The 11,801-nt window shown below is 44.7% G+C and overlaps 1 protein-coding gene across 1 annotated transcript; it reads left to right on the forward strand.

Annotated features, from left to right (window-relative positions):
* LOC309365154 (kyphoscoliosis peptidase-like) lies at positions 1 to 10,568 on the forward strand. Its single transcript, XM_081903350.1, has 6 exons — positions 1 to 19; positions 4,770 to 4,877; positions 6,312 to 6,420; positions 7,988 to 8,105; positions 9,060 to 9,230; positions 10,323 to 10,568. The coding sequence occupies exons 2-6, from the start codon at positions 4,779 to 4,781 to the stop codon at positions 10,486 to 10,488; spliced, it is 663 nt and encodes a 220-aa protein (XP_081759476.1). The 5' UTR covers positions 1 to 19; positions 4,770 to 4,778; the 3' UTR covers positions 10,489 to 10,568.
* Positions 10,569 to 11,801: the final 1,233 nt, after the last annotated feature.

Below are 11,801 nucleotides of genomic sequence, written 5' to 3' on the forward strand. Positions count from 1 at the left end.
TGAGCATCAACGCCAAAAGGTAAGCAGAGCATCCCGATTTGTTTGCAAAAACAGCATTTGTGAAATGAAACAACTGACTTTGCGAATGAGATATCTACTTAATGGTGATTGGCAAGTTTTGCAGAATGGCATTCTAGGACAGTTGCCTTGGAGGAAACTTCTGTCACAAAATGACAGTACACTTCTCTACCTAATGAGGTCAAGGCGAACAAGTGAAATGTTGAGGGCTAGTAACTTGTGGGCTTATTGGCAAAGCTACGGTATTTTCAGGATGGTGGCTAAGTTCTGATTTGTAACCAAAAATTCCTAGAGGTCTTTCCTAAAGCAAAGACACATAGAATTATGCTGTTCCTCTGTAAGAAAAATAAATAATAACCTTTTGTTATAGTTTTATCTGTCTCCCAAATATGATGGGGGAAATGTATTCTGGGGCTCAGCCCTAATATATGTTTCTTGTACTATGTGCAAAGAGTTTCTCGATCATGCCCTTTTTGGACTTTCTGAGGATTGAAAAACCCTGAATTTAAAGGGCAAAAGAGAACAATGGGGTGGGAAATATATCTCATCTGAAGGCCCATATATTCATGGGGAGACAGGGTGATGCAAGCCTACTCTAGACTGCAAATTCTGCTCTGGTGCAGGCAAGTCCTAAGTTCATAGTGTGGACACATCCAGCCTCCAAAACTGTTTTAAGCTGCAATTCTAAACCCACTTGCCTGAGAGTAAGCCCTACCAAATTCAGTCAGACTTACAATTGTACCTTGGTAGTCAAATGGCTTGGCTCCCAAACAAATTGGCTCCCAAATGCTGCAAACCCGGAAGTGAATGTTCCAGTTTGCGAATGTTTTTTGGACGTTGAATGTCTGACGCAGCTTCCGCTTGAGTGGAGGAAGCTCCTGCAGCCAATCGGAAGCTGCGCCTTGGTTTTTGAATGGTTTTGGGACTCCCGGAACGGATTAAGTTCGAGAGCCAAGGTACCACTGTATTGAAAACATAGTATCACTATTAAATTATATGAAAATGATATTGTCAGAGCCACCCGTTTGGTCCCAGCTCACAAGAGACCCAACTCCAATCCAGTTTATTTACAGAAAGTCTTTATTGAAGATCATGGTTGCATTTACATTCCATCTTTGTGACTCTACGTCTGTAACGTTAGACCGCTGAAGTACCCTCTGAATCTGTACCGCCTCGGCACCAATTTAAGAGGCTTGTGCTGGACCACCTCTTCCTCTCTTTCCTTTTCCGCAGGGTCTTTCTGCCCCCCTGGGTTCCCCCTCGCCGGGACTCGCCCGAGGCTGAATCCTCTGACGCCTCCGCCCCCCTCCTTCTCGCTTTGGGGCCGGGCTCCTCCCCAGGGCTCTCCTCACTTCCGCGCGCCTCTACATTTGAACTTGGCGCGCGTACGTTGCTTCTGACCTTTCTCTCGACCGCTACACTGCTCCCGGTGCTACTCTCCACCCCTTCCGGCTGAGCGTCCTGCTCCGATCTCCTCCCCCTGTCTCCTTCTCGCTCTGCTCCCTCTGACACACTGGTAACTCCACCCCCTTCACTCCGTTCCGGCTGAGAAGCCGGCTCCTGTGTCCAACTCCTACTGGGGCTTCTCCCTTCGCTCCCCTGCTCCTCACTGCTTCCCCCTTGGCCTCCCTTTGGTCTGACCAGGGGGGCTCCCTTCTGGGAGTCCTCTGACTCACTGGACAGACTCATGGACGACCTTTGGTCATCGTCATCCTCCTCCTCATCTCTCTGGGATTCTTCCCCCTCGCTCTCTGTCTCCTCCCCCATCTGCTCTTCTCTCCCTGAAACCCTGACAGATATGAAGTGGAATTATGAATGATATATAACTTATACTTTTAGAAGCCTTCTTGGTAGTGGCACCCGCCCTGTGGAACTCCCTCCCACCAGATGTCAAAAGAGAACAACAACTACCAGACTTTTGGAAGACATCTGAAGGCAGCCCTGTTTAGGGAAGTTTTTAATGTTTGATGTTTTATTGTATTTTTAATATTTTGTTGGAAGCCTCCCAGAGTGGCTGGGGAAACCCAGCCAGATGGGCGGGGTATAAGTAATAAATTATTATTATTATTTAGAAAATAATACCAAAAAATACAATACCCCATTCCTTGCAAAAAAAAGGATTCCCTTAAAAAAACTGGCACATCTCTTATATCAATCGGCAATGGGAACGGGAGATGGACCTTTCCATTAATTATACTGTTCATGTGGGCAGTTCCACATAAAACATAGACTATGAATTGCTGGAATCTACCTGGCAGGGAAGGAAATGTGCAATTGGGACTCCAGGGAACTTTGGCACACTGCCGTGCTGTTTTGCCCAAACTTGTTCTGCTTTCGCTTCTGTTTTGGAGCCGTAAGTGCTGTTCCTTTTACTCTTATCAAAATGCCAAGGTCTCCATCGAAAGCAGAAATTGCATGCACGAAAGTTGAAGCAACTTCTATGGAACGTGGCATTGTGTCATCGGTCTTGATCCATCAAGGGTGCTCTATTGTGTGCATGAAACATACCAGAACTGCTGGGTGCGCTGGCTATCAGGGCTCCAAGTAAAAGCAGTGATTATTTATTTCACCACTGAGGAAGGGAGGGTGGCACTCTGCACATGCTCAGGCACTCACTCGTTTATTATGGCTTGAAGATGAGAGGTAAGTGGAACAGCCATGCACAAAGGCAGCGTACCTCTAACATAAGAACATAAAAAGAGCCCGCAGGATCAGGCCAATGGCCCAACTATTCAAGCATCCTGTTCCCACTGTAGCTGAGCAGATGGGTGTGGAAAACCAGTAAGCAGGATTTGAGCACAAGGGCACTCTCCCTTCCTGTGGTTTCCAACCAGGAACCAAATGCAAAGAGTGGGATAGATGTCAGTACTTCCACCTCTCTGATCATGTGACACTCTTCCTTAAATCCCTACATTGGAAAGAAATTCCCACAGGGGGCGGGGCGGGGAGGCTATTGTTGGTCTCTAACATTTGCTGGTAGCTTTAACATCAAAGCCAGAGTTGCCATGCGATTGATGCAGGTCACTCTTTTAAAACAGCAAATACAGTGGTACCTCGGGTTACATACACTTCAGGTTACAGGCGCTTCAGGTTACATACGCTTCAGGTTACAGACTCCGCTAACCCAGAAATAGTGCTTCAGGATAAGAACAGAAATCGTGCTCCGGCGGCATGGCAGCAGCAGGAGGCCCCCATTAGCTAAAGTGGTGCTTCAGGTTAAGAACAGTTTCAGGTTAAGAACAGACCTCCAGGACGAATTAAGTTCTTAACCCGAGGTACCACTGTAAGTACTAACTAGGAGGACAACCTTTCAGCCCCCCGCTTGAATATTCCAACCAGCCAGTCCTTCTCTCCTGCCTGCTTTACAGGCTCAAGTGGGTTAGTCATTTGTGTCAGAAAGGAATTGCTTAGTACAATCGTACCTTGGAATCCTTTCCGGAAGTCTGTTCGACTTCCAAAACGTCCGGAAACCAAGATGTGGCTTCCGATTGGCTGCAGGAAGCTTCTGCAGCCAATCGGAAGCTGCAGAAGCCACGTTGGCTTCCAAAGAATGTTCGCAAACCGGAACACTCACTTCCATGTTTGCAGCGTTCGGGAGCCGAAACGGATGAGTGCCAAGGCGTTCGGCTTCCAAGGTAAGACTGTACAGTGGTACCTCAGGTTAAGTACTTCATTCGTTCCGGAGGTCCGTACTTAACCTGAAACTGTTCTTAACCTGAAGCACCACTTTAGCTAATGGGGCCTCCTGCTGCCGCCGCGCCGCCGGAGCACGATTTCTGTTCTCATCCTGAAGCAAAGTTCTTAACCTGAAGCACTATTTCTGGGTTAGCGGAGTCTGTAACCTGAAGCGTATGTAACCCGAGGTACAGTACAGTTCTTTGAAGGCGGCTCGGAATCTCCAACAGAGGCATTTAGCACCCCTGACAAATTACAATTCCCACCATTCATAGCTGTCACCCTCCAGAGGTTATTGGACTGCAACTCCCATCATCCCTTTGCCAAGTTTGCTGGCCCTGACAGGAGTCCAACAACCTCTGAAGGGCTCCAGGTTTCCCACCACTGCTATAAGGGCAGCTATGGCAGTCACACTGACATAAAAATAAAATATCAGGGATGGGAGAAGAGAGGGTTGAAGAAGACTGGAAGAAATTCAAGACATACCTACAAAAACATTGTAACTTGGTTGAATGTTAAGAAGGATGCTGATCATAAACAACTGTCCACCACTAAATTAGATTTTAATTTGACGATAAGTGAGATTAAGAAGATTACATATTCTCTTTTGTTAGAGAACTGTTAGATTGTATTAAAATGAAGGGATATAAGATTCTAAACAAGATGATAATTTGTTTGAAAATTTTTTATTTACGATGTAAGTGGGTGCGGGAGACGTGAGGGAGTCCAAATAAGTGATGAAAGTATGTTATGTAATGTGATGAAAGTATGTTATGTAAATGAAGTGATGAAAAATAAGTGATGAAAGTATGTTATGTAAATGAAGTTGGTTGTTATTTATGCATTTGTATTTTAAAAAACCTTAATAAATTTTCTTTTAAAAAAAAAATAAGGGCAGCTATGGCAGTCACATTGACATAAAAATAAAATATCAGGGATGGTCTATCTGTGGCCATACAGATGGTGTTGTCATCCCATCAGTCTCTGCCAGCATGGCTAAGGATCAGGGATGGTGGGCGTTGCAATATATGTTTCAATGTACATATTGTCTCATCCCAAGAATAACCATTTTGTAGCCTTTCAAGATGAAAGGAGAACAAGGATCAACTCTGAAACAATCTGATGGGAAATCGGTAGTGATGGACTTGATGCAGTTTAAGGAACTGGATGCCCATGCATTGAAGGTATGCTAGCTCTTATTGTGATATATACAGTGTGGAATTATAGTCCTGTAAGGAATCTGCTTAGGGACGCAGGTGGTGCTGTGGGTTAAACCACAGAGCCTAGGACTTGCCAATCAGAAGGTCGCCGGTTCGAATCCCTGCAACGGGGTGAGCTCCCGTTGCTCGGTCCCTGCTCCTGCCAACCTAGCAGTTCGAAAGCACATCAAAGTGCAAGTAGATAAATAGGTACCGCTCCGGCGGGAAGGTAAACGGCATTTCAGTGCGCTGCTCTGGTTTGCCAGAAGCGGCTTAGTCATGCTGGCCACATGACCCAGAAGCTGTACGCCGGCTCCCTCGGCCAATAAAGCGAGATCAGTGCTGCAACCCCAGAGTTGGCCATGAGTGGACGTAATGGTCAGGGGTCCCTTTACCTTTACCTAAAGAATCTGCTAGAATGCTGAGGGTTTTTTCATGTGGATTTGGAATTTGATAGTACAGTGGTATGTTGGTTCTTGAACGTAATCCGTTCCGGAAGTCCATTCGACTTCCAAAACGTTCGGAAACCAAGGCACGTCTTCCAATTGGCGCAGGCGCCCTGGAAACAATAGTCGACAGCCACACTGGACATTCGGCTTCCGAAGAAAGTTTGCAAACCAAAGCATTTAGCTTCTGGGTTTGCGGCGTTTGGGTTCCGATTTGTTCGTCAACTGAGCCATTTGAGAACCAAGGTTCCACTGTACGTTCAAGTGTGCTCTCCTGATAGGAGGCAATGGGGAACATTGTGAGTCACAAAAGAACGCGCTTCTGTCTTGCACATGTTCTAACACAATAGAGCACCTGTTTTCAGGTGTACACCTGTGTACCCAAGAAAAAGGAAAGCTTAAGCATCTTTCAGAATACTTTTTACCCAGGGGCAAGTTTTTGTCGGGGACGCGGGTGGCGCTGTTGGGTCCCAGCGCCTGGCAACCTAGCAGTTCGAAAGTACCTCCGGGTGCAAGTAGATAAATAGGGACCGCTTACCAGCGGGAAGGTAAACAGCGTTCCGTGTGCTGCGCTGGCTCGCCAGATACAGCTTGTCATGCTGGCCACGTGACCTGACCCGGAAGTGTCTGCGGACAGCGCTGGCCCCTGGCCTATAGAGTGAGATGAGCGCACAACCCTAGAGTCTGTCAAGACTGGCCCGAACGGGCAGGGGTACCTTTACCTAAGTTTTTGTCAAATTTAAGAAATTAATTGATCAATCAGCTAAAACACATACATTTAATTGACCAGCTGTGCAGTTTTACTCACTGAGTAGCCCCACTGAGTTCAGCAAGACTGACCCTCTTGTAAGTGCCTGTAAAAACGCACCCCACATTTTCTTTAAACAAGTTTCAGGCTTAGACAGAAAAAAGGAACTGGGTACCCCTTCTTCATGTCAACAGCTCCTGAATCTATTTTCCTTTTGTGAAACAGGTGAATTTCAAGGATAGTGTGGAAAACCTGGTGAGTGTCTTGCACGAGAAAGCCCACAGTGACCTGGAGAAAGTGCGAGCCATTTGGATGTGGATTTGCCATCATATTGGTAGGTGGGGGTGCCAACTTTTGCATGTTGGGGTCCCCTTGTCTCTAAACAGCTCCCAGAATTTAAAGATCAGCCTGTAGCACAGTCAGGGCCAGATTTAGGTTTGATGAGGCCCTAAGCTACTGAAGGTAATGGGGCCCTTTATATGTCCAGCTGTCTTTTGTCAACAACAAATTGTTGCTGCTTTTTGTGTTGAATATATGCTATATGGCAATTCATGGACCTAATAGGTATCTAAAGCCATTTGCACATAACAAAATATGTAATTTATCAAAATAATTGTTGAACTGAAATACAATTAAGAAGAAGTATAAATAGTGAAATAATTATTCAGCTCTAACTTAAAATGATTTTTATTCATAACAAACTTAATAATGCAAACACATTGGCATTTGGCAATAACAAAAGTTCCTTTAGAAACACAAGTTACAAAGACTTATAATCTAATAATTATAAATAGCAGAATGTAGGCACCCTATATATAGAAATGAACAAACCAGTGATATTTTAGGGAGCAGGCTAGCAGGTGGGGTCCATGACTTACATCATAGGAGCCTACACAACACAAAACACTGTGGCTGTATGTAGGTTTTACGGTATTTTATTTGCTTTTTATCTTATAATTTGGAAATATACATCCAATTGTGTTTTTCCTTTAATTTTTTTTGGGCCCCCCAAGAGAGTGGGGTGCTAAGCTATACAGTGGTACCTCAGGTTACAGACGCTTCAGGTTACAGACTCCGCTAACCCAGAAATAGTACATCAGGTTAAGAACTTTGCTTCAGGATGAGAACAGAAATTGTCTGCCACCGGTGGCGCGGCGGCAGCAGCACGAGCTTAAGAACAGTTTCAGGTTAAGAACAGACCTCCAGAATGAATTAAGTTCTTATCCTGAGGTACCACTGTAGCTTGTTTAGCTTATACATAAATCCAGCACTGATCACAGCCCTGCCCCCATGAATCCAGATCTCTAGCAGATATCCAGTAACACACTGGTCTTTGATGGCCAACCAAGGAAGATGCATCCAGACTTTCACTTGTCCTGCTGCTTTACCGCAGGAAAACCCAAATTTTACTGCTGAATCAGAGCATCGGGTTTTCTGCGGATTGATGTTTGCTCTGATTCAGTGTTAAAGAGTGGGCTTTCCCAGGGAAAATGGCGGGGGAAACAGAAAACCATTCGGATCCATGCTTCCTAGGTATGGGATAGGACAAGCAGACGTGTGGAATGGAATACAGTGGTACCTCGGGTTAAGTACTTAATTCGTTCTGGAGGTCCGTTCTTAACCTGAAACTGTTCTTAACCTGAAGACCACTTTAGCTAATGGGGCCTCCTGCTGCTGCCACGCCGCCAGAGCCCGATTTCTGTTCTTATCCTGAAGCAAAGTTCTTAACCTGAAGCACTATTTCTGGGTTAGCGGAGTGTGTAACCTGAAGCGTATGTAACCTGAAGCATGTGTAACCTGAGGTACCACTGTAGCCTTTTGTGTGAGGCTGTTGCAGCCTCTCATTCACTGAGCATTGCAGACTCAAGGGCGACATTTCACAAGTGTCTTTATTTTTCCAGAATATGATGTGGAAGGCTACCGTAACATAGATAAGGCGATTTATAAGCCAGCCGATGTCCTTCAGTCAGGAAAGGCTATTTGTTGTGGATATGCTCGACTCTTTGAAGAAATGTGCAGGTAAATCCTATTCCCTCAGCCATCATGGGAAGCAGCTGTTACTTGGCAAGGGTGATGGGAGATCTAGAGCAGGCTTCCTCAAACTCAGCCCTCCAGATGTTTTGAGACTACAATTCCCATCATCCCTAACCACTGGTCCTGCTAGCTAGGGATCATGGGAGTTGTAGGCCAAAAACTTCTGGAGGGTCGAGATTGAGGAAGCCTGATCTAGAGAACCACAGGTGCCTGCTCCCGCTATTTTATATTATGAATGCTGAAGTAAAAATGCATATGTACAGTTGTATCAAGTTGGAGTAGATTCATTGAATTCAATGGAGAATGACAAACTTGATTTTAATGGGTCTCTTCCACACATGAATTAGTGGGATAATAATACTAATGCTAATAATACTAATAAATACTAATACTAATAATTTCAGTCAAAAAAGTAGTGAAAGCAACCACAATCCCTTGACGACTTCTTCTTCTTCTTCTTCTTCTTCTTCTTCTTCTTCTTCTTCTTCTTCTTCTTCTTCTTCTCCTTCTCCTTCTCCTTCTTCTTCTTCTATCGCTCATAGCTGAGTAAGATTGACTTCCATAAACACGGTTTTAATAATGAGACCAAAAGTGACTGTGGAGGCCAGTTCTGGATCCACACGTCCTTCCACAGTGGGAACATTGGTTTCCGGGTGGGAGTTGATCACGGTGTGGATTTGCCAAGCATGCCTTCCTCTTAGCACATTTCTCCCTTGCGTGCTGAGTTCGAGTATCTTCAAAGTCCATGACACCTTTGGTAAAGGCTGTCCTCCAACTTGAGCTCTCGCAGGCCAGTGTTTCCCGGTTGTTGGTGTTTATACTACATTTTTTAAAGATTTGCCTTGAGAGAGTCTTCAAACCTCTTTTGTTGACCACCGGCATTAAGCTTTCAAACTATGACAACTCTGGGGTTCCTGAGTGTCTTTCTTTATCCCTCAGAGTTGCAGGGATACAATGCAAATATTTGGTAGGCCGCTGCAGAAATGACGACTTTAAAGGGAAGAGCCGCCATGCCTGGAATGCTGTTTATCTTGATGGAAAGTGGCATCTTCTAGACTGCACATGGGCAAGCGGTTATGTGGATGACTCCTATAGCAAGTTCACCTTCAGGTATGTTGTTAGGCAACAGAAGGCCCAGCCAAGAGTGTGGGACACAAGTATAGTTTGCTTCCCTTGCCTTCACAGGTTGGTTTTTTCATCGATCATGTTTTAGAATGTTTTATTTGATGGCCAGGGGACTGATGATAATAAGAATTAAGCCATTGGCATCGGAGTGTCTTGGGGGCAGCAAAATTAAGTAAAGACCAACGATCTATTTATCTTTTTGAATGGTTCTGGGGTACAGTTATACCTCGGGTTGAAGTTGCTTCGGGATGAATATTTTCAGGTTGCGCTCCCTGGTGACCCGGAAGTAACAGAGCACGTTTCTTCTGGGTTTCACCGCTTGCGCAGACGCTCAAAATGACGTCACGCACATGCATGGAAACGGGTTGCATTCGCTTCTGGATGCGAACAGGGCTCCGGAACGGATCCTGTTCACATCCAGAGGTACCACTGTATAATGCTTATCCTAGGCTATAGATGTGTTAAAAAAAAAAAAGGTAAAGGACCCCAGATGGTTAAGTCCAGTCAAAGGCAACCACGGGGTTGCGGCACTCATCTCGCTTTCAGGCCGAGGGAGCCAGTATTTGTCCACAGACAGCTTTCCAGGTCATGTGGCCAGCAGGACTAAACCACTTGGCACATTGGGACACGGTGATGGAAACCAGAGTGCACAGAAATGCTGTTTACCTTCCTGCCGCAGTGGTACCTATTTATCTACTTGCACTGGTGTGCTTTCGAACTGCTAGGTTGGCAGGAGCAGGGACCGAGCAATGGGAGCTCACCCCATCGTAGAGATTCGAACTGCCGACCTTCTGATTGGCAAGTCCTAGGCTCTGTGGTTTAACCCACAGCGCCACCCGCATCCCATGTAAGGGCTTTTAGTCAAACACAATAAATGACTGATTGATGAACAACGGTGGGGCGTGTGTGAAGCTGATGCTTGCTATGGCTCATTCTCAACATGCTAAACTATGATTTGGCTTGACTGGCCCTAGAATTATTCCAGCTTCATCCTTAGATAGCTTTGCCTTTTTGACCCTGATGCTGATTTAGGAAATGTTTTGAAATACGGCACTATTCCACCTTCTCCTTTTGCAGCTATAAGGAGTTTTACTTCCTCACCAGTCCTGCTCTGTTTAGGAAGAATCACTTCCCTGATGAGGATGAGTGGCAGCTGCCGAAGCAGAAATTGAATATAATAATATACCTAGTAAAGTGGTACCTGGGGTTAAGTACTTCATTCGTTCCGGAGGTCCGTTCTTAACCTGAAACTGTTCTTAACCTGAAGCACCACTTTAGTCAATGGGACTTCCTGCTGCCGCCGCGCCTCTGGAGCACGATTTCTGTTCTCATCCTGAAGCAAAGTTCTTAACCTGAAGCACTGGGTTAGCTGAGTCTGTAACCTGTTAACTGGGTTAGCTGAGTCTGTAACCTGAAGTGTATGTAACCTGAAGTACCACTGTATGTAATTTGATGTCCTTCAAAAATAATCACTTCTCTCTAATGTATCAATTCATGATTACTCAATTTGTGTTAGTAGCAGAAAGAATGCTGAACTCACTCTCTGGTTATCCCAGGCTTCCTCAACCTCAGCCCTCCAGATGTTTTTGGCCTACAACTCCCATGATCCCTAGAGAGCAGGACCAGTGGTCAAGGATGCTGGGAATTGTAGTCTCAAAACATCCGGAGGGCCGAGGTTTGAGGAAGCCTGGGTTATCCTTTATGACAGATTTTTATTTTTAAGTCGGCTATGTATTTTCTTTTCCCCCTGCATCGGCAAATCATAGTATGTACAATCATTGTTCTCTTTGTATGAAGTTGGTGTGATCTATATGGTAAAGTAATGGTTTTGTAATGTCACTAAACATTACAAAACTATTACTTCAGCAAATAATAATTGCTGTTGTGCAAGAAACTGATTTCTGCAGTTATTGCTATACCATCTAATTGTAATCGTGAGTGATGTTTTTCAAATAAAGTTTCTCAAGCCAAAAGCGAGAATGTCACGTTTAAATGTATGTTGTATTTTTTAAACATAGTTTTAGTAAGTTGGCAACCCAAAGAAAGCAGACGCACGAGGGCCAACTTGTGTTTTTGGCAATCTAGTGAGGTAAAGTCAGGGAACTAATTATGGCAGTCCTAAAAAGAGGTTTCAATGACACACATGACAACACATTTATGCTAGGTAAGTTGCACATTGTGGTGTTATATTGATCAAAAGAAACACTGCATGTAAAACACATTTCAAGTAGCAGCTCATCACATTTCTAAGAACCTCAAAGAAGAGAATAAAGTTAAAACATATGCCTTTTTCTTTTCATTTGCTGAGTGTGTGTTTGTATTTGTGAAAAGCATAATATGCTAAACTCTCATGAGTTTTATTGTCCTAAGCTCATCTGATTTTGTTCCTCACGTTGCTCACATGCAGGGCGCCAAACCCAGAAATAGCCCTAAAACGTCACAAAAAGGAGTGAAAAAGGCTTACATGTACTGTGGGAAAGAAGGGCGACAGACACAGATCTTTTAGGCAACAGCTCTTTATTACAGCAGTTAGCACTGCTCTAAGTCTCTCTGAAC

The sequence above is a fragment of the Podarcis melisellensis genome (assembly GCF_964234715.1).
Source record: "Podarcis melisellensis genome assembly, chromosome: 2".
Classification (NCBI taxonomy): Eukaryota; Metazoa; Chordata; class Lepidosauria; order Squamata; family Lacertidae; genus Podarcis; species Podarcis melisellensis.